Genomic DNA, 24,391 nt, shown 5'->3' with positions numbered 1-24,391 from the left:
TCCCCACTGCCGCCATGTTCAGGCTCCTCCCTGCTTCTCTAGAGTGGTGTTAAACTGGGTAAGGTCTCCTTAACACAGAAGGTGAATGTGGGAATTTGCTAAAGTTGAAGAAAGGGGTGTAAGCAGAGTCAGCAGACTTTGAGCCCCTACAGGTGATACACTAGTCTGATGAAGCAAGTTCCTTTAAAGCTGGAAGAGGTTTGAAATGGGATACTAAATGTAATCCTGTCTGCAGGGAGCAGACAGGAGTCCTGTGGTTTCAGAATCATAGGGAGACATTAAAGCAGTAGGCCTCAGTAATGAATGGGCTAGGCCAGGGGTGTCAAACTCCATTTCATCACGGGCCATATCAGCATTATACTATAATATCAATGTGCAGCGCTAATAAAAATGTGTGTTATAATCAATGATGACCACTGTGATCATAAAAGAGAAAGGAAACATCATAAAAAATAAATAGAGAATAGTGAATACTCCAATGAAGAAACAAAATGGACGGTATAACACATTACAAATGAAAATAAATAAATAGTGTATGTAGTGACTTCTGTGACTTCCGCACTACACCTCCACCATAATGCACTCACCAGAAGTAAGTGGCAAGCAAGCCCAGAGAGGAATGACACTAAGGGGTGTTCCTACTTGTTCCTTCTGCCGGTGACCCGGTTGAAGGTGGAACCTCTCCGGAAGCCAGGGATACACCAAATGAACAATCAAAAGTAAAGTAGCCAAGTCTCCATCTCCACAAAAGGGATAACAGGCACATGGTGTGGCAGTCCATGTATGTTTGATGAGTTCCAAATGGGCAGGGGTGAAGGTAGTCCAGTAGGCACTAAGGGAAAGCTGCGTAGGAGCGAAGCATAACTCTGAAGAAGGGAAACAAAGAAACACAGCGCCTCTAAGTGTGTACTGTGAAGGTATTTAATAGAAACAGGCTCATGGGTAAGAGGGTGAGATGTCTGTAGCCAGATGTTGTTGTGTATCTGATCCAGAGAGAAGATCGATTGAGTCCATCAGCAGGTGGTGCTGTGCATGTGCAACATGGATGGTAAGCCTAGTGGAATCTCCAAGGTGTCTGCCAGCAGATGGTGCTGTGCATATGCAGCGTGGATGGTGGAGCCTGGCAGAGTCTCCAAGATGTCCGGGATCAGCACATGTGGTGTCTGACGTCATCAAAATGACGCGTTTCTGAGCATGTGCAGGACGATATAAGTCCAGGCGCGCTCTTCCGTCAGGCAGGCCTAAAAATATAGCAACCACGTGGAGCATAAAATCATCAATGGATAAAAAGCACTAACAAAGATGGCCACCAGATCATCACTTGGACACGGCGGTGTGACATCATCACGTAGGCTCCTCCCTGCCATGTTTCACGTGCATGCACATTCTCAATTGGATCCACCTAGTCTAGGTGGAACAAGCAGGAACATGCCTTAGTGTCATTCTTCCCTGGGCTTGCTTGCTACTTACTTCTGGTGCGTGCATTATGATGGAGGTGCAGTGCGGAAGTCACAGAAGTCACTACATTTTGTTGATTTGATAACATCACTATTTTGGGGACTACTATGATATTTAGAGGACTTATTTATTTGTTTTAATTTGTTATTTGTTATACCGTCCATTTTGTTTCTTCATTCACTATGCTCTATTTCTTTTTTATGATGTTTCCTTTCTCTTTTATGATTACACTGGTCATCATTGATTATAGCACACATTTTTATTAGCGCTGCACATTGATATTATAGTGTTTTGTTTTGGTGGAGACAGAGGGTTTGCCACATTGTGCTAGCTGCTTTACTTTTTCCTTTTTTGTCTTGCGCTCACCATTTATTCTTTGATTATACGTATCAGCATTACGGTTGCCCTCAAAGGGCTGGTTTAATCTGTAAGACTAGATATCCAGAGGGGGAAGGTTTGCATTTCTGCTTAGGGAGGATTTGGGCTTCCAGAGCGAATTTGTATGTAGGGTGGTGAGTGTGCAAATTAGTGCTGTATTTTTTTTTTTTTTTTGGAGGGAGAAGATATTTCCTGAGACATGATGCTCACACTATATGACCTTTTCCCGGCACTGGCTTTCAGGTACTCAGCTAGAGAATGTGTCAATTGACTATAAGTGTGGTAGGTACTGCACTTGTGCCCCAATGATAACTACAAGCAAAGGCAAGAAAGGTGACGTCAGGCCACTGGGGCACAATTAGGTAGTTCCAGCAGGACCCAGAGAGGAACGTCTGAGGAAGCGTGCAACATAGACAGTGGGGCAATCTGGCTCACCTGATGATACTTAGTTACATTAGACACCCGAAGACCACCCTGGAGTCTATAAACAAAAAAGCGTAGTTCTGGAGACTCTGGGGCTCTTATCAGCTCAGATAAAATGCATAATCTTCGCCTGAATCAACTGAAGAAAATGAGGAGGATCCCTCACTGGGAGGGTCATGTTCACTGAATTAACCCGTCCTATTCAAGACAGGTGTGGAAATTGCCAAGAATGCATAAGGGAGGACACATAGTGAAGCAATGGATAATAATTTGCAGCAAACAATGAGTCAAAGGCGGAGGTCAAGCAAATGCCTAGGTATTCAAGAGAAGAGGAAGCCCATTTGTAAGGGAAGTGGGACTGTAGGCGTGAAACCAAATCTGAGGCCAAAGTAATATTGAGAGCGACTGTCTTATCCAAATTAATACGAAGACCCGAAATCAAGGAGAAGCACTCAAGAACCTGTTGCAAATTTGGAAGCATCGTCAGAAGATTAGTGAGAGTCAAGAGGGCATCGTCTGCAAAAAGATTCAACTTGAACTCCTGTCCCGCGTAAGGAACCTCTGATACATTATAATCGGTCCAAAGCCAGTGGCTCAAGTGCCAGGACAAAGACCGCCGGGGACAGGGGGCAGCCCTGTCTCGTCCCTCGCCAAATAGGAAAGGGATCTGAGAAATACCCAGCGTACTTAACAGAAGCCGAAGGGAAGAATACAAGGCTTGAATCCAAGAAAGAATAGAATCCCCAAAACCCCAACGAGACAGCACAAACCGCAGATATTCCCAGGACAGAGAATCAACTTTTTTAAGTTTTTAAATTGAGCAACAAAATTTGTTACAAAACAATAAAACAGAAGAGAAGGCAAAGAGAGATCCCACTCAGTAGTAACCCCCAGCTCTGCTGATCCCCCACACAGTAGTAACCCACAGCTCTGCTGATCCTCTGGTTTGCTGATTCCCCTCTCTCTGGTCCCTGCTCACCTCCTGCTATATTGCTCCCATGCTGTGCAACATGTGTGACAGACCAGACATCTGTACCAGGAACTTCCAGAATATACAGTCATGACCAAAAATATTGCACCCCTGCATTTCTGTGAGATAATGCACCACTTCACCAAGAAGGTTGTTGCAAATACAAATGTTTAGGCATTCTCATGTTTATTTCTTTTGTTTGTATTAGTACCACACAAAAAAGTGGAGTAATAAAAAGCCAAAGCTGACGAATTCCACGCAATACTCCAAAAATGGACTGGATAAAATTATTGGCATCTTCTCAAAATTGTAAGAAATAATTGCATTCCAAGTTTGTGATGCTCCTGTAATTTGTAATTGAACTCACCTGTATCAATTAACAGGTGCTGACAATATAAAAATCACATCAGCAACCAGTTAAAATGGTGACAAATTGACACAACCTTTATGTTGTGTGTCTCTGTGTGCCACATGGATTATGGAGAAAAGAAAGAGCAGCAAATAATCGTCTGAAGATTTGAGAACAAAAATTGTGGAAAAGCATGGACAATCTCAAGGTTACAAGTCAATTTCCAGAGAATATAATGCTCCTGGGTCTAGTTTACAACCCATGACACTGTAAGTAATCTCCCTGACATGGATGAAAGAGAAAAATTGATCAGGATTGCAGTGAAGGATTGTTTGGATGGTGGCTAAAGAACCTTGATCAACTTCCAGTCAAATTCAAGCTGACCTTCAGACACAGGGTACAACTGTGTCAGCTGGCACTGTACATTGCCATCTGAATGAAAAGGGACGTGGTAGGAGACCCAGGAGGACCCCACTGCTGACACACAAACATAAGAAAGCCAGATTGGAGTTTGGCAAAACCTATCTGAGGAAGCCAAAATCCTTTTGGGAGAATGTGCTGTGGACAGACGAAACAAAATTACAGTTTTTTGGTAAAGCTCATCATTCTACTGTTTTCAGAAAAAGCAGTGAGGCCTTTAAAGAAAAGAATACAGTCCCTACAGTCAAACATGGTAAAGGTTCACTGATATTTTGGAGTTGCTTTGCTGCTTCAGGCAGTGGATGTCATGACCATATGCATGGCATTATGAAAGCTGAAGACTACCAAAGAATTCTGGGGTGCAATGTAGGGCCCAGTGTCAGAAAGTTGGGTCTCCATCAGAGGTCACGGGTCTTACAACAGGCCAATGACCCAGAGCACATGTCAAACCCAAAAATGGTTTCAGACAATGCGCTGGAGAGTATTGAACTGCCCAGCAATGAGACCAGATCTCAATCCCATAGAGCACCTGTGGAGAGATGTTGAAAGAGCAGTTTGGAAATGGAATCCTTTCAACCTGAGAGACCTGGAGCAGTTGGCGAAAGAAAGAAGAGTGGTCCAAAATTCCAGCAGAGAGGTGTAAGAAACTCATTGATGGTTTCAGGAAGCGATTGATTTCAGTTATTTTTTCTAAGGGGTGTGCTACCAAATATTAAATTGAGGGTGCCCATAATTTTATCAATGTCCATTTTTGTAGTTCTGCATGGAATGTGTCAGATTTGGCTTTTTGTTTCTCAACTTTTTTGTGTCATACCAATACAAACAAAAGAAATAAACATGAGAATACCTAAACCTTGTGAGGTTTGTAATAGACCTCTATGGAGGCTCTATTGAAGCGAAACAAACCGAACGCTACATGTGAACAGGACTGTAAGCGTACCATTTTATTTAGTGACAGGTGCTTTGATTGGCATTCAGACTGCTTTAAAAAAGTGTGTCCAATGCCACATTTTGAAGCAAGTGTAAACAAGCCCTAACAACCAGGAGCACTGAGGAGGAAGCAGCAGTAATAATATTGCTGCTAAATGTTTCACTTTCTCCTGAAACTGAAGGTTCATTTGGCCGAACACCTATTAATTCAGCCACTCGCTGAACCTCCCTAACAACAGAGCAACCTGCAACACATACCTAAAGAGCACAGAAATCTACATACACTTTGCACACTGTGCAAGTGGAGGCCTCCTATATATTATTTCCTTTTCTGATCAAATGTTCTTAGCCATATTATCCCGTGTTTCCCAAGGATGTGGAGCTGAGGTGGTGGCAGCTGGCATTGCTCCCGTTTGCCACTGTGGGTGGTGCTGTGAAGCCAGGATGTGAGCTGGACTATGGGTGCGCATGCGCTGTGCGTGCTTGGACTGCTGAGTTGATTCACTTCCGCCCTGTATTGAATCGGGGCGGATGTGATGTAAGGCACTGGATGACGCATATCCGGTGGGTGACTCTATTTAGGTGCCCCGCCGGGCGCTGGTTTTGGCGCCATTGAACTAAATACACGGCTGGCTGAATATGATGTGAAGGTATTCCAAGGTGAGAGACACATTACAATAAAGGGAGAGGAGGTATTGGGGGGCTTCCTGAGCATAGCATTGTAAATTATATTATAGGAGTTATGGGTGAAGGAGTTATTCCACATTTATATACTTGAACATCTAAAGGAGTGGATTTATATTACAAAGCACTGAGGCTTAGCATTGCACTTGACTGCGCACCTTCTCCCACCTTTTGACGGTAGGAGTGATAGGTAGGTGTTTGGAAAGGAGTGCTGGCATTTCCCAGTCCTCAAGAGATGGGCATTTCCATATTGAAGGAGTTCCTATTGATTATTTGTGTATTGTCATGTTTAGATTATATAGACAAGAGGTTCTATGGATTATATGCCCTGTATGGACTCATCTATATATGAATTGTTCCGCTGTTTGTTCCCCGACCAAGTAAGTGATTTATTGCTGCTCGCTGTTTGGGCTGGTGCCCCCCCCCCCCCTTTTGGTCTTTTCTCCCTTTTGTTTCATCTTTTGTGGGTTTCCTTTGGGTTAGGATACCATTTTATTTGGGACATCAGGATGAACACTGGATATGGGTGCCCACCCAAGACTACTTTGCTGACTCCCTTTATGTGTGCCCGTTTGTATCAGTATGTGAGCTTGTGGAGAACAGTTTTCAATGTTCTTGTTTTCTTTGGAACTTTATTTGTATGATTAATGCTATATATATATATGTGTATATATATTTTTTCTTAGCTAAGGTAATTGATCTCTTTGCCTCCAATTTCTACGGTCCTGAAGAAGCTAACAAGCCAAACGCGTCGACCTTTGGAGGACACAATGTTGTAGAGAACAATGCTGATACTACTTGGGCTGGTTAGCCAAGTATTGTTTTTAAACAATGTTACTTCATTATGTACTCAATAAAATGTGTAATTTTATAAATGTGAGTTTGTCCTATACTGTACCAGTAAAGTCCCATAATGTTCTTTTAGGGTATTCTTACAACTGTTCTTTGCCTTTAGTGTTAGGCTATATTTTTATTGGTTGAATGTTCTTTTCCTCTTCTGGCCAAATGTTGTTAAGGCTGTTTTCACACAGTATTGAATGTAAGGGTATGTTATATTTGCCTTGAGAAAAACAAAAAATTGGATCTGACATTTCAAACATATTGAAAACATTGTAGGTATTTTTTGTGACTTTTCGCAAAAGCTGCAACATTCACAAAACTAATCTATTGTACATAGATTCCAAATTATATGTAAAGCCATAGCTAAAATTTGGATAGAAAAGGGAATAGTTAAGACACTTTTTTCTTCTTCAAATAGTAAAATGATGTGTAATATGTTAGTGCTATATAAAACAGTAATGATAACCATATTATTTATAATGGAAGGCAGCTTCTTGGTTTCTAAAGACCCCACAGAAAAAGTAAGATAATTTAATGTGACAAGCAGAAACAAACCCAGAACTGTATTTGAAAACATTTAGTTACAACAGTCCTTCTTTAATCTTCCATGTGAGATATAACATTTTCTATGGAGTATGTGTTTACCATCAGGCGTATGAAGACTAATATCTTTGTTAATAAAAGATCATTTGCTTGTCAGGATGGCTCTTTAACCACTAGCCTACAGGGCACTTATACCCCCTTCCTGCCCAGGCCAATTTCCAGCTTTCAGCGCTGTCACACTTTGAATGACAATTGTGTGGTCATGCAACACTGTACCCATATGAAATTTTTATAATTTTTTTTAGACAGATAGAGCTTTATTTTAGTGGTATTTAATCACCTCTGGGATTTTTATTTTTTCTTAAACAAACCAAAAACCACTGAAAATTTTGAAAAAAAAAAAACGCTTTTTCTTAGTTTTTGTTATACAATTTTGTAAATAAGTGATTTTTCTCCTTCACTGATGTGCGCTAATGAGGCTGCAGTAATGGGCACTGATAGGCTGCACTGATGGACACTGATAGGTGGCACTGATGGTACTGATGAGGCACTGGTAGGCTGCACTGATGGGCATTGACAGGCATCACTGATGGGCACTGAAAGGCAGCACTGATACATGACACTGATATATGGCACTGATAGGCGGCACTGATAGGCAGCACTGACTGGCACTGTTATGTGGCACTGACTGGCACTGTTAGGCGGCACTGACTGGCACTGTTAGGCGGCACTGACTGGCACTGACTGGCACTGATAGGCAACACTGACTGGCACTGATAGGTGGCACTAATTGGCAGCACTGATAGGTGGAACTGATAGGTGGCACTGACTGGCAGGTTCGATACTCCATCCAATTTTTACCATGCCCAGAATCCATTCACGGTCTAGTTGTCCTCCTTAGACTGGGAAAACCTATAATTCCAAAGAAAAGCCTAAAAAAGTGGGCACACCAGCCTAGTGCCTTATCATAAGCACATTTATTAATAAAACAACTTAAAAGGATACTCACAGAGATTGTAAAATGCACAAGCTTGTGATAAATCTTGGACCTCTATGACCTGGGAAACCGTAGCATAGTAACGTGTTTCAAGAAATATACCATCTTCTTCAGAGATATCAGATAGCTTGTTTTGTTAGAACAATGTCTACTGCTTTAATGCATTAACCACATAGATTTGCATTGTGAGAGAAGTAGCAGAAAAAAACACTGTATAGCACTGGGAAACAGTGGTCTCCAAACTTCATCTTGATTGCTGCATGCGGCCCTTTGCTTGTTTTTATCCAGCTCATGGGGTACTATGCCTGCCATTGATACGAGGCACTATTCCTGCCATTGACATCAACAATGGGACTCTATTCCTCATACTTACCACAGTTGCTATATAATTCTTCCACTGATGCGTGGACATTTTCTATCCCCATTGGCCATAGTACAGACCCCCTAAAGTCTGAGACAGCAAACTGGCCCTTTGTGTAAATAATTTGCAGACACCTGCTGTAAAGCAAGAAGTAGGTCCTGTGTATGTATTGAGTTAATATGGCTGCTCCCTATATACAGTCAGGTCCATAAATATTGGGACATCGACACAATTCTAACATTTTTGGCTCTATACACCACCACAATGGATTTGAAATGAAATGAACAAGACGTGCTTTAACTGCAGACTGTCAGCTTTAATTTGAGGGTATTTACATCCAAATCAGGTGAACGGTGTAGGAATTACAACAGTTTGCATATGTGCCTCCCACTTGTTAAGGAACCAAAAGTAATGGGACAGAATAATAATCATAAATCAAACTTTCACTTTTTAATACTTGGTTGCAAATCCTTTGCAGTCAATTACAGCCTGAAGTCTGGAACGCATAGACATCACCAGACGTTGGGTTTCATCCCTGGTGATGCTCTGCCAGGCCTCTACTGCAACTGTCTTCAGTTCCTGCTTGTTCTTGGGGCATTTCCCTTCAGTTTTGTCTTCAGCAAGTGAAATGCATGCTCAATCAGATTCAGGTCAGGTGATTGACTTGGCCATTGCATAACATTCCACTTCTTTCCCTTAAAAAACTCTTTGGTTGCTTTTGCAGTATGCTTTGGGTCATTGTCCATCTGCACTGTGAAGCTGCGTCCAATGAGTTTTGAAGCATTTGGCTGAATATGAGCAGATGATATTGCCCGAAACACTTCAGAATTCATCCTGCTGCTTTTGTCAGCAGTCACATCATCAATAAATGCAAGAGAACCAGTTCCATTGGCAGCCATACATGCCCACGCCATGACACTACCACCACCATGCTTCACTGATGAGGTGGTATGCTTAGGATCATGAGCAGTTCCTTTCCTTCTCCATACTCTTCTCTTCCCATCACTCTGGTACAAGTTGATCTTGGTCTCATCTGTCCATAGGATGTTGTTCCAGAACTGTGAAGCCTTTTTTAGATGTCATTTGGCAAACTCTAATCTGACCTTCCTGTTTTTGAGGCTCACCAATGGTTTACATCTTATGGTGAACCCTCTGTATTCACTCTGGTGAAGTCTTCTCAAATGTTGACTTTGACACACATACACCTAGCTCCTGCAGAGTGTTCTTGATCTGGCCAACTGTTGTGAAGGGTGTTTTCTTTACCAGGGAAAGAATTCTTCGGTCACCCACCACAGTTGTTTTCCATGGTCTTCCGGGTCTTTTGGTGTTGCTGAGCTCACCGGTGCGTTCCTTCTTTTTTAGAATGTTCCAAACAGTTGTTTTGGCCACGCCTAATGTTTTTGCTATCTCTCTGATGGGTTTGTTTGTTTTTTCAGCCTAATGATGGCTTGCTTCACTGATAGTGACAGCTCTTTGGATCTCATCTTGAGAGTTCACAGCAACAGAGTCCAAATGCAAATAGCACACTTGAAATGAACTCTGGACCTTTTATCTGCTCATTGTAATTGGGATAACGAAAGAATAACACACACCTGGCCATGGAACAGCTGAGAAGCCAATTGTCCCATTACTTTTGGTCCCTTAACAAGTGGGAGGCACATATGCAAACTGTTGTAATTCCTACACCGTTCACCTGATTTGGATGTAAATTCCCTCAAATTAAAGCTGACAGTCTGCAGTTAAAGCACATCTTGTTTGGTTCATTTCAAATCCATTGTGGTGGTGTATAGAGCCAAAAATGTTAGAATTGTGTCGATGTCCCAATATTTATGGACCTGACTGTAATTACAAATCATACAAGCAAGCTTGGCTTGTAAAATTCAATGACAATATTATTTTCATTTTGCTGATTTCTTCTACATTCATTAAAAAAACCCTCTATTTTCTAAAACCCCCCATGTTCTTGGGCACAGAATTGTGAATAGACACAGCTAAACTGCTCAGGCTGGTAAAATTGGTTCAGTGTTTGTGCAAAAGTCAGGAATAATACCCATGATGTTTTCAATATGTATGAAATGTCAGTTCATATTAGTTGCCTTTCACAGGGCAAATGGGACTTTCCCTAACAATAAAAGCATTCTCTGATTGGGCAAGGTGAAGATGGTTACATCATTGCCCTGCTTCTGCACCTCACCTTTCATTGAGAAAATGCAAAGTGTTCTCTGAATACTGACCTCCTGTATTCATTTAACTTTCTCTAATGTTCGCTCCTGTGTGAAAATAACCTTAAAGCCAGGGCCAGATCTAGGGGGTGCTGGGGTGGGCTGTGCACCCCCAGATTTTTTCCTCCCCCCCCAGGACCTGTGGCACTAGTAGGTTGAACCCTATAATGAGGCACTGAAGCCCAGCCCAACCACTGTGGTGCACATAACCACAAAGATAAAATGAAAGTGTGTTGATGCTTTGCACCCCAGGTCAGACAGGCTAGATCTAGCCCTGCATAAAGCTGAAGTTTAGGTATGCATATGATCCTGCTAGGTTTGCATGTGTCATGTGTGGGATCCCTATGGAAGCTGGAAATCTATGTAGTAGGCACTGCTACCACAGCGGTCACTTCCAGGGTCCCATGCTGAGCGGCTGCTATGCTGCTTGATGAACACAGGAGGTCGCTATTCAGAGAACACTTTGCATTTTCTCAATGAAGGGTGAGGTAGAGAGGTGGGGCAGTGATGTCATGATCTCCACCTCGCCCAATCAGAGAACTCTATGAATGTTACAGAATGTTGCATTTGACGAATAGAAACTGACATTTTACACATATAGCAAACATTACAGGGATTATTTGTGACTTTTGCACTAACGGTGAGATATTGGCACAGAGAATTTTCTAAAAAAACATCTCAAGAATCAACCAGTTGTACTGACTGTAGGTCTGCTGACAGAGGGATGAACAAGTCAGTATGTTGCTCCTTTACTATTCAATCAGGGGTTGGGGAGAAGGAGTTGACCAAGCTTGATTTCGTAGCTGCAGTAGAGAAAAGTCAGGCCACAAGGCTATGCTGTCTGGCAGGGCTTTGTAAATCCTAGAACTGTCTAGACAGATTCCATATTCAATTATCTTTATCAGGTAAAACAGTTTGCTCACTCTTTTTTTTTTGTATATATAGTTGTTTGACTGGAGTCCAGCTTTAACCACTTCAGTTCTTGATCCTGTATACCTCTTAAAGTGTAAATTCACCTTTACAGAAAATCTGTAAGGTGACCTTATACTGGACCTCCTCCCCATCCCTCCTGGTCCTGCTGTACCAGTGTCCTGCGATCCCCCGTTGTCAGGCGCCAGGATGCCGGTCTGGGGATTTGAAATTCTCCTGGCTTTCTCACTGACAGGACGGGCTAGATGGATTCTGATTGGTCAGCGCCGTCCTTGTGATGGTGCTGACAAATTAGAATACGTCTTGTACGTATTCGCTGAGAGGTATGGAGAGGAGATTTCAAATCCTTGGACTGGTGAGGAAGCGTCCTGGTGCCTGATGGTGGGAGATCGTGCGACACTGATACAGCGGGACCATGCGGGATGGGAACGGGGTCCAGTGTAAGGTCACTTTAGAGATTTTCTGTAAAGGTGAACTTACACGTTAAGAATTTATTTCCATCATGTCGCTTTTGAGCTTAGGTGCATATCTAAATAACTTGGCCTTCTACTTGAAAGCTAATGGAGTTTAGGCGCACAATATGCTTGGTCTTTATTACAGAACAGCGATGAGTATGACCAGAGGGAGAAAATCTGACTTTACATCCCGTAGGCATATAGCACTGGCAATTTACATATATATTGTATATTCACATCAGTCCCTGTCCTCAAGAAGCTTACAATCTAAGGTGCCTAACTTACATACTAATGCTGATTTAGACAGAAGCCAATTAACCTACCAGCATGTCTTTGGAGTGAGGTTGGAAACCCATGCAGGCACAGAGAGAACATGCAAACTCCAGGTAGGTAATGTCAGTGTTGGGATTCAAACCAACACCCTAGGGCTGCTAGGTGGAAGTGCTAACCACTTAGCCACTGTGCTACAGGATGATATGTAATGGTAATAAATATTTAATGTTTTTTTCAGGACAACAAAGCGATGATGTTGTCTTGCAAAAGTGTTCTATTTTTTATGCAATCTATAGACAAAAATAATTGAAAAACACTTTAAAAGCTCACATTTTTCTACTTTGACCATTGTTGGTTAAGAAAAAATACTGTTACTGTAGATAAGAAATATAAATTGTATTTTGTCTTTTTTTTAGTTGATTAGGATTAACTAAGAGTTAATAAATGGTTAAAAACTACTTTTAAGGTTGCTTTAACTGTCATCAGATTGAACCTCATCCATTTGATCTGCAGATAAATGAAACAGTAAATAGAAGGTAATAATTATGTTACTTTGTATCTCTGAATCCTGAGTCTAAACAGTGTTTATAAACACTGATCAAGGGATCTGTTTTGTCAGAAGTTGCTAGAGCTGGCTGCTGTATTTACATGAGAAAGTCTTGGCTGTCATAATAACAGCCAGTAATTACTGGTGAAAACGAGAGAAGCAACAGCAAGGGGGAGGGATGGGGTGTGCTATATATATACCCTGTATAATTCAGTGGGGTTTTTATTTGGGGGGGCGTACATAGCAAAAAATGGGTTAAAATGGACCTTGTGTCCAGACTATGTACACTAAAATATTTACATATTCTGAACAAGCAGTTAAACCACTTTAAAAGAGGCCGTCATTTACAGTGTGTACAGAATAGAATCACCCCCTTTAAAATAATCACATTTGGTTGCTTTGCAGCCTGAAATGAAGACACAGTTTTTGTTGTATCCAGCTGTATTTATTCAGTGCAACAATATGTCCAAGTGAAAATTATAACACCAACATGTCAGAAAAAAATAAAAACAATTCAAAAATAGAATCACTGAGTTGAAAAAAAGATCACCCCCTCCTAAAAATAACTTTTTAACGCAATTAAGTGTAGCTAATCACCTTCTCAATGGGACACAGTCATTTGACTTTCATATGTTATCTGCTGTGGTCATTTTGATTAGCTCAGCATGAAAGAGCTTTCCTGGAGCATTTCAGTCCCTGGTAGGCAACTAAAGAAAACAATCAACTATGGGTGGCAAAGCACTGTCAAAAGATCTCCAGGATAAAGTTGTGGACAGGCACAAGTCAGGAGAAGGATTAAAAAAATTAAATGGCTTAACCAATGTCTAGAAGCACAGTGATGTCTATTACTAGAAGGTAGAAGGTATTTGGTACAACACAGACCCTCCCTGGATCAGGACTTTGCTCCAAACTGGATGAAAAAACCAAGAGGAAACTGGTCAGAGACACTAGCAAGAGGCCTATAGCAACTCTGAAGCAGTTGCAGGAATGTATGACAGAGTGGTCATTGTGTGCATATGAAAACAATACAACAAATTCTCCATAAATGTAGCTTGTATGGGAGGGTTGCAAGAAAAAAGGCCACTCCTCAAGAAAGGACACATGTAGTCAGGACTGAGCTTTACCAAAATGCTCCTTTAAAGATTTTGAGGCCACATGAAAAATGGTGTTGTGGTCAGATGAGACTAAAATTTTATTGTTTGGCCTCAACACTAAACAATATGTCTGGCGGAAATGCAATACAGATCACTATCCAAATAACACCATTCCTACAGTAAAGCATGGAGGTGGTAATATCCTGTTCTGGGGGGTGTTTCTCTGCAGCAAGGACTGGAGCTCTTGTCAGGATAGAAGGAAAAATGAATGGGGCATAATACCGTCAAATTCTTGAGGAAAATCTGCTGCCCTCTGCCAGAAAGTTGTCAATGAGAAGGTGGTTTACCTCCCAACATTACAGTGACCCAAAGCACACAGCAAAATGAGCACACAGTGGTTGAAGGAGAAAAAGATGAATGTCCTTGCACGGCCTAGTCAGAGCCCAGACTTAAACCCCACTGAATATCTGTGGAATGACTTGGAGACTGCAGTCCACGAAAGGTCACCACCAAATTTAACTGAACCTGAGCAGTTCTACAAAGAAGTGTGGGCAAATATTGCAGTCTAAAAGGCTAAAGGCTGGAATTAAAGCAAAAGGTGGTTCAACAAAATAATGACACAAGGGAGGGATCCTTTTCCAACTCAGTGATTCTATTTTTGATTTATGTTTCTGACTTTTTCTATGTTGGTATTATATCTTTCACTTGGAGGTTATAAGTTGCACTAAGTAAACACAGCTGGATAAAACAAAACTGTGTCTGTCTTCTTTTCAGGATGCAAAATAACAAAATGTGATTATTTTAAAGGGGGTGATTCTTTTCTATACCCACTGTATCTAGGTAGCTACTAGCAATGAGAAGAAATTCATCTTTACAGTTACCAACAGAGGTAAGGAAATCAGCTTTTTGTATGAAGAGAAGAATCTTGCCATCCGAAGCCTGTAAACACAGCAGGTATTTCTAAGCGGTTAGAAAACTGAAACTTATTATTCAATTTTTGTTGATTGCAGATCCAGTGACCAGTTTTAGTTTTATTAGCCAGCTTTGCTACACACCATTAAAAGGGGAGTCTATTTTTTATTTATTTTTTTAAGTTGCACTGCAAATGTGTCAACCATTGCCATGGCTGTCAACAATGATCCCTGCTATTTGCCTAATATGTCCTATTTCATGTGATTGCCAGCGCCATCGAGTGGCCATAATGTGGTATTTTCATGATTGAGGTATTACAAGAATATACCACATTATGGGCAGTAGATGGGGAGACGATTATGGAAAATAAACATATTAGGTTAATTACAGGGATTATTCGTGTCGGCTGTGCCAGTGCTTGAGACGTTCACACTCTTGGGTGTATTTCATACATGGAACTCTATAATTGATGAAGCATACATGTGTATGGTATTGTTTGAGAGAATGTTCCATTATTGTTTGACTAACATTAGTTGCTGATGTTGATAAAGATAAATAAAAGGGATATCCATGTATTCTTGTAAAATCTGCTTTGAAAGATATGAAGTTCCTCTGTGGTGTTCTTACTTTTGTAAATGAAACCCTGTTCTGTCATTTGTCTTAACAGTAAGCATCTGGATGTTTTCTTACATTCCAATTCCCGGACATATAAAAATACAGTAGGGCTGGGCCTGCGCTGCAAGGGTTAACTGCTTGCTTTTTCTAGGGGAGAGTAAAAGCAATTTACCTACCTGATCCTCCGCTTCCTTGGCAAACGTGCTCTGTTGGCGGTAAACTGTGCCTCAATGTCATCACATCCAGTGCTGGGCTATGGACCCAGCAGTGGACTTCATGACATCAGGACCTTAGATTGCTTGTAGAATGGGGGAAAAGATGCTGAGAGGACTCGTCTAGCAGAGTGGAGGAGCGGAAGATTGGGTAAGTAAATCTTTTCTGCTCCAAAGCTTCTTTTCTGCACAATGCTATGTATAATGTACTTTTCCTTCTGTTTTTAAAATTGGACAAAATAAAATTGTGTTTTTACATATCTTTTTTGTTGCAATTTTGGTGCTTGTAAAGTCCCATGGTTTCAAAATGTATGGTTATTCTGCTTTTTTTCTGCTTCCTAGTCCTAAATGAGCAGTTAACCTTTGCAGTCTGGGCACAGCCCCACTCCAAGGGACAATTTTCAGGTTTTCCAAAGCTGGGCTTTAAAGTGGTTGTAAACCTTTACATATACCCAGTGAAGTGCTTGGCCTCAGCTGCAACACAGAGTTTAAAAAAAAATCCTCCTACATAAGTTGTACCTGTTTATCTGTAACTTTCTCTTCTCTACAGCCTTCTAAAACACACAACTCAAAGGATATTTCTGATGTCACACACTGCACATCACAGGGAAGAGAACTGAGTGTAATTTGAAACCTGAGTGGAGAGAAAGCACTCCCCCCCCCCCCCCCAACACAGTCTCATAGAGAAACATGCACAGCAGAGGCTATCAATCCCCTTTTGTGTGATAGAACAGGGGCATGCAGATAGCAGAAGAAAGAGAGAAGAGACAGAAATTAAACTTTGGATAGAGGCAAGTACACACTATAGAGGAATATGCTCTGTTCATTTTTCAGTTCAGAGGTCTACAACCACTTTAAGCATTACCTTTTTGGAAATACTCCAACATTCATCTCTATGCCGCACAGACAGGCATAACCTCTGCTTTATATACAGTATGGTAAATTCTCAAATGCTCATTTTGCTTCCAGTGTAATGGTTATGTTGATTTTGACTTTTTTTTCCCCTTTTCTTTTCAGACACTTGTATAAACATCACGTACAGCCAGTGCCAAATGCTGCCATACAATTTCACCGTTCCAAAATCCGTGTTCTCCTTTGTGAAGAGCATTGATATGGAGATGTTCTTAAAGTTCTTTGGGTATCTCAGCCGCCTCAGCTGCTATCAACACATCATGCTGTTCGGCTGTAGCTTGGCTCTTCCTGAATGCATCAGTCTTGGCGATGACAGGTATTTGGGAGCTGGAATCATCAATGATTACAATCACTCTCTGTGGAATACTTGTTATATAATCTGTACTAAACTATTTGTGTGCTAAACACATGACTTAGCAGAGGAGGCATGACAGCAAAACATTTGTCACATTGCCTAAAATCAGGCCGTGGGAGGATTTCCTTGGAAGTTACTTTGTAACATTTAGTGGGTAAGCCATAGACACACGTGGTCCTATGCTGGCCATACAATGGGCATTTTCTAAACTACTTTCAACTAGGTTTTGGCTGAAAAAAGATGTATAGATAACTGTGCAAAATGTTGTTCACCTTATATATGTAGTGAACAAGCCCAGATGTAGTCAATATGATGTATATGGCTTAAAAGGAAAGTGTAGTGTATTCCATTGAGCACACCTGAGTTAATATTGCAGCATCTATCTAGATGACCCACATTTTTGCATGCTTTCTGTTCCATCATTTTTGTTGTATTGAATATAGAGCTTTGTAGATTAGCCCCTAGAGTGAGCAAACATTCAATTTACAACCGTTTGTAAATGTTCAACTTTTTTTAAAATAACAAACATGTTATATTTACCCGCTCTGTGCAATGGTTTTGCACAGAGCAGCCCCAAACCTCCTCTCCCGCTGATGCTTCTGGCTCAATTGACACACATGGTGCTGTTCAGCCCCACCCTATGCTCTCTCCTCACAGGCTGTGATTGACAGCACAAGGAGCCAATGGCTCCTGCTGCTGCTGAGCCTTCTGTGAGAGAAGGAAGAGAAGAGCAGCGCTGCTGCAGGGGTACACAGCGCTGGATTGAGATCAGTCTCAGGTAAGTATAAGGGGGGCTGGGGAGGGAACTGGTCACAGAAGGTTTTTTTGTTTTGTTTTTTTGCTTCCTCTTTTTAATAAGATTAAATAATGGCAAGTTACCTGGGCGGTCACTTATTTTTTTGGAGTTTTAAAGTGTTAAGATATTTAAATATCTGAATTGTGAAAATTGATATAGAACTTTTGTATTAATTTAATGTTTGGCCATCCCTTGTACTGGAAAAAGGAAAGTGTATTAGATTTGTTTAAAAATTTAGTTGATCAAGAAATATAAAAAAAACACTGAAGACAACTCACCACCAATAGGTTGATTGTTATTTACTATATTTCTTGACAAATAGTGGTCAGTTACAATCAATGTAGGCAAAATCCAGAAAACTGGTGACTGAGTGTGTGTAAGTTTGTATGTGTATATATATATATATATATATATATATATATATATATATATATATATATATATTGGAAACACTACATGATTTGCAGGTGTGAAAGTGACGTATGTTTTGCGTTTAAAGCAGAAGTGATGCAACATTCATTTGCTTGCGCGGTGTGATGCTGTGATGAGACACCTAGCTAACTCCGTGCTTTGCTAGTAATACGGAGTCATATCAGAGCTTATTGAGCTTCAAAGAGGTGAAATTTTTGGTGTCCACTTAGCTGGTGCCTCTGTGACTGAAGTTGCCAAATTATTTGCTGTGTCACGAGGTACAGTATCAAAGATTATGACAGTAAAAATATATAAAACTTGGAGCTGCTATGTAAATTAAAATTGCTTCTAATTGCTGATTGTGAATCGCCCACACATAACACATACTCGTACTAGTGTCAAAACAATACTAAATGCCAAAATTGTGCCGCGCTTCACTCAAAATTACTAGATATAAATCATATGTGCATGCTAGTGCTGCTATTCATTATAGATATCAAAGTAATAAAATAAAATAAATGGAATGAGTAAATCAATTAATATCAATTTCCAGAAGTCCATATACAGGTAATAAAAAATGTGAAAAAAGGTTAGAAAAAAAGTCCATACATATACTTCTTCAAACGTGCATAGTTCACTTGGAAAAAATATATAAAAATAAAAATATCCTGTGCTTCTTAATTGATAATTTTGTGTGAACAAACTTGCATAAGTGTGCTCTCCCACCAGTTGTGCTCTCACCTCAAGTATATGAACAAACCGTTAAGTAAGGTCACATAACGCTTGTGTCCCTTTAAATGGGCCAGAGTATGGATGAGATGGTATCTTGCTGTTTGGGATCCTCCTTTGTTCAATCGAAAGGCTTTTCTTCCATGGTGGTTGATATAGAGGAATAATCAGATCATAGTGTGATATCCTTTTAAATCTGTTTTATTATTAAAATAATTGCACTCACATATACTCTGTATGTAAAACTGCTTTGTGCACAAAATGTATCCTCCAGATTTTTTTCACTGGTGAAAAACCTAAAATTGCCAGCTGGTGTCAGTATGAAACCATCGAGCGTCGTGACGTCATAGCCCCTCCCCTACGCGTTACGCCACCAGTCATGTGGCTTCATCAGGGGGAATAATTGGACGCCACGCCACTCTCGTGCTTTATATAGGGACACTTCTGCGCCATTATGTTGAAGCCAGGCATGGGGATCACAACGTGGTGATTCTCCATGCCATGCATGGTACCGCAATGCCACTCCGTAATTATACATGCCTCACATACTAGATAATCCCTTATCTCAAATCATCTCCAGTCGGCAGATTGAAAGCAATGTGGCCTTGCTAAATGATATTGAGCCTACCCAATCTGCCGGCCGGACGCCATTTTGCCAAAGGTTACTCTGCACAAAATCGATTAAACTAATGTATTCAAATACCAACATAATTTTTGCATAAATCCAAAACATTGCTTCATATATAAACACATTTTAACAATATAATGTCCATTATTTAAACAGTCATCCTGTCACTTGCCATAGGATTGTAGGGTAATATCTAGGAGCCATATTATTGAAGGCCTTCATGTAATATGCTTAGTAGCTTCATAACAAAATAAATTGCTCTAAATCACTGCTGCTCTATGCTATTGCACACAAAATGTTTTAAACAGCATCTGTATATATTATTTGGTGATTTGCATAACCTTTTATAAACCTTTGGGAATTAAGTACCATACCTTCCTCACTGGGTGTCGTCATGGTATCCACTACTATTTTATCCGCAATCCTACAGAACGAACTATGCAACCAAGACTGGGTATTATATTATTTAATAAATTATTTCATAAACATCAAAAGCTGCACTATTCATTATATGCACTGGGAAAACATTGTCTGATAAGCATAAGTGTGGTGCATGGATAGTCAGCACTAATGGGCACTGATAGGAGGCACTGATAGGCAGCATTGATAGGCGGCACTGATGATGCTGCACTGATGGGCGGCACTGACTGACAGCACTGCTGGACACTGACTGGTGGCACTGATGGGCGGCACTGCTGGGCAGCACTGATGGGTAGAACTGATGGGTGGCACTGCTGTGCACAGGTGGGTGGCACTGCTGTGCACAGGTGGGTGGCACTGCTGGGCACAGGTGGGAGGCAGTGATGAGTACAGGTGAGTGGCACTGATCATCAGTGCCCTGATGATCAGTGCTGATCCCTTCGCTGAAAATTGCCGGTTCTCTGCAGTACTTTCCTCACGCTGTGACAGCTGATAACAGGTAACTGTATTTACCCGGTGACCTGCTGTGTCATTGGAGACAGCTGATCACGTGGTAAAAGGCTGCTGTGATTGGCATTTACCGTATCACATGATCAGCTGTGTCCGTAGGACACAGCGATCACTGGGGGCGCGCAGGGGGCGTGTTCTAGGAAGACGTCCATGGACTTCCTCCCAGAACTAGACAACAGCGCTGTAGCCGTCCTTTGGCTATAGCGCGGTTAGGAAGTGGTTAAATGAAATTCGTACAATCTGGTATTGTATGGGAAAAATGTTTGTTCTTGTCCCTTTCGAATAATTTTTGACTAAAGCTGTGTACTAACAATCGGATTATCCTACAATCGTTTCAAAAGCGGTATTTTTTTGTACGATTTTCTGATCGTGTGTACTAGGCTTTATGTTCTGTGATAATAACTCTTCTTTGAACATACTTTTCAACTTTCTGAGATGAGACCGTACACCTTTTAGCACAAAGTCAAGTCACACACCCCTGCCATGGCCCCACCATAAAGAATTAAAAAAGAAGAAAACTTTGGTTAGACCCGTAAGTGCTTTTTTATTTTTTGCATTATTTTTCCATTTTATCTGCTTTATACTATATAGAATGCAATAATTTTGAGTTTGGATAACACTTTTAATGAAGTACAACTTTTGGTAGAAATACATTTTTATAAAGGTCTATACATCAGATCAAAAAAAGGACAACAGAGGAGGAAAGAAGGAGCGAGGGCTTGGTTCCAACTGAGGGACAGCTGTGAGCGATGTGTGAATAGCAACAATCCTGCTGAGGACTACATTCCATTCGTGATCACATCGGCTGTAATGTATAGAGATAACCATGACCAAATAACAGAAAGAGACGTCAGGTGTTTAATTCACAGTAAAGGATCATTTCATGTGTCTGTGTAAACTGCAGAGAACTGCATGTATGACATAATCCTTCTATCCAGATGTGTTTTACCTTTACTGGCAGTTCTGTGTTCCATCCTGGAAGACATCCATAGTTAGCATGTGACTTTAATGACGCCATTAACTGACAAACAGAATGTATGCCCTACTGAGTACTGATTCATGCTGAGTGAAGCAATTAAAGAGACCCTGTCAGCAGCTTAAAAATCTGTTGTTAAAAGCAGAAAAATCAAGTGTAAATTCCAATTTTTTCTTTCTACACTGCTCAAAAAAATGAAAGGAACACTTTTTAATCAGAGTATAGCATCTTTTCGAAGTTTACAATGAATGATTTTACAGGTAAATTACATACCTAAATACATTAAATGCACTTTTTATCTTATAGAAAGATGTTGTTGAAATTAATGGTCTGTCGACAGGGTCTCCTTAACAATTAGGCTGTGCTAGGCACAGATGAATTGCACATGCTCTCCTTCATGCCCCGCCCCTTTTCACCAACCATAGAATTAAAGTACTTGGGCTTATTTCAGTGGTATTATTAGGGTAAGTTAGGAAAGCATGCCCATTGCTTCAAGCCCACCGCTGGGAACCTTCCTGCCTTACAGTGCTCCCCCTTCCCCATTGGAAACACCTCCTGGATGTATTTTTAATTATTATCTTTTATACTTACATTTTTCATGTCTTCAGGCAGGTCATGGTACACACACAAAGTTTTTTTCCTTTTTGGATCTTCTCCGGTAGTCTTCAACAATGCAGAGTGCAGCACTGTCCTGGTGATGTCAGCATCATTCTATGTTAGTTCATGGCACTGTGATGAGGTTCTTGGGGGGAATGGTTGGTATATGACACTCTGCATTCACAAGATGTCTTCAGTCTTCCAAGTTCAGTGATGCTAGGCATCATTAAAATAGAAATCTAGAGAAAACTTTTCTTTTTCATTTTAGTTGGAGTAACCCCTGTAAAGTTTATTTTTGCGTCTTTGTCCCATTGGGAAGATTTACCTTCACTTCCTGTCCCATAGCCAAACATCAAGTGAGAGGAAATACCTTCAAATTAAGGGAACTCTTGGGGAACCCCAGGTTGCCATAACTAGTGTCCCCATTGAAATATTTGTCCCCTATTACTTTTCTGGAGACAACCCAAAATTTGGGATTTTATTTTGCTTCCACTTTCAATGATAATGGTAAGTGAGACAAATAAGAGAGGGTGAATCTCCCTAATGGAGGATGCAGACAGCAATAAAAACCCAAGAGGTGTTCTAACCTCTATCTACTCTATCCAATGCTAAAGAAAAGAGTTTTGCCTTTAGTTATCCTGTAAACCTGAAAGACTGGGATTATCTAGTGGTGAAAAGGAACTACTGCATGAAGTAGCATAGCCAGAGAGTAGGTAATTATTGCATGCAGAGCTGTTCTTTTTACTTTAAACCCGTGATGGAGGACTTTTTTATTTATTCACAAGTTAGGCTTTAAAGTAGAACTGTGACTATGCTATAAACATTCAAACATAGTATTTACATATTCTTAATAAGCAGTAAATGATCTTTGCAGCTACAGGCACTTCGGAGCAATTTATCCTCAGAGTCTGCAAGAGATGCAGAGAAGTCATGTAAGTCAGGTCTTACAGGATCTACTCCCATTCTCTTTTGTGCACGTGTTTTGCATTTACATGAGAGATCAGAAAGCTAGCAGTCTCCCAAATCTCAGCTGTCTAGAGAGAGCAAAATGATCTACTGAGAAAAAATAAAAATGTTTTGGTAGTGAAGTTTGAGGATGAATTACTCCACGGTGCCTGCAGCTACAGTATAGGCTTATTCTAAAGCATTTAGTGCTTGTTAGGAATACGCATATCTATAACCTGGCCAGGTCGGATGAAGGTTAACTGCAGATCAATTCACCTTAGATTACATGCACATTAGAGTATATTTGCATTGTACATATATAATCATTGCTAATAACATTTACAATGTGTGCAGCGTGAAATTGATGCCTTATGCAGAACCAGAGAGACAGATTTATTTCTTTTTTTCAGATCTGAATGTCTGAATGCAGCACAAGTTTTCTGGAAAACTATACAGCTGCATTCATATCCATTACAAAAATGCTGAGCAGAATAAAATGCTGCATTTTTCATGCCCAGGTGCAGGAGCCCTTAATGTATTCCTTCAGTTTGATTTTACAAGTTAACAGAAACGTAGGTGTAGACAGTGAAGGGGTGAAATGCCAATGCTGTTACCAGTCACTTGGCTTCCTGATATTTTAGTGATGGGGTAAATCTGGAACACATTTTTTTCTCATGAATACAATGTTTATATGGCTTTGTGTATTCAGACAGACAGATTAGACTGTAAAAAGCAGTAACTCAGCAAAGGGACACTCAGTACTGCTAAATATGGCTAAAAATGACATGGGACACAATGTCACTAATACTGAGTAAGTTTATAGTCCACATAATGAATGTTTTTATAGGACAGATACGCTTAAAGATGTAGGACAGACACTCTTAAAATTACTTTCCACTGGTTTGGGGAAAAAAATTCAGGTTTATAGTTCTGTGGGGTGTCTGAAGACAAGTTGAAAACATTTAGAAACTAACATGATCTACAAATGACTATTAAGTGGTCTCTCTGGGACAACGTACTAATACATATACAGATATTTGCCACTTACGGACATGGTATACATTTAGATAGACGTAAATGTGCTCCTGTTTATAGCCTCCAGAACCTGAATAAAACACGTTTTTCTGTTTAGACAGGTGGGCGTTCTGTCCAAGGTGTCTAGACAACAGACATAAACCTAAAAAACTTAATGAAAGCACGTTCTTTTCAATTTATAGTAAAGACTCTAGGGGATGCAAAACTGATATTTAGTAGTAGTCAGGAACCACTATAGACTTTGCATTTTATTTCCTGCAGATATCCTACAACATCATCAGACTTGGCAGTTATTAAACATATGTGCAAATGCTGAAAAGGAAAAGAAATCACTGAGCAACTGCTGAACAGTAAAATGTGACCTTTAGGGAGATTACCACTCACTTCCTGTCTCCTGCAACAAAGGTCTCACAGAGTTTCTCTCTTTTCCAGGTTAATAAAGAAGTGCTTTGATTACTGCCTGT

The 24,391-nt window shown here is 40.5% G+C and overlaps 1 protein-coding gene across 2 annotated transcripts in view; it reads left to right on the top strand.

Moving 5' to 3' along the window:
• The window catches only part of CORIN (corin, serine peptidase), a 329,820-nt gene that overhangs the window by 139,131 nt on the left and 166,298 nt on the right, over positions 1–24,391 (top strand). For both annotated transcript variants that reach the window (XM_089657303.1, XM_089657302.1), the window contains one exon: positions 16,631–16,841. In XM_089657303.1, coding sequence (XP_089513429.1) covers positions 16,631–16,841 — 211 coding nt within the window. The remainder of the gene's footprint in view (positions 1–16,630; positions 16,842–24,391) is intronic.

This window comes from Staurois parvus, unplaced genomic scaffold, assembly GCF_062004578.1.
Source record: "Staurois parvus isolate SC_StPar_1 unplaced genomic scaffold, SC_StPar_1.0 ptg000980l, whole genome shotgun sequence".
Taxonomy (NCBI): domain Eukaryota; kingdom Metazoa; phylum Chordata; class Amphibia; order Anura; family Ranidae; genus Staurois; species Staurois parvus.
This window is presented reverse-complemented; position numbering and strand designations above follow the sequence as displayed.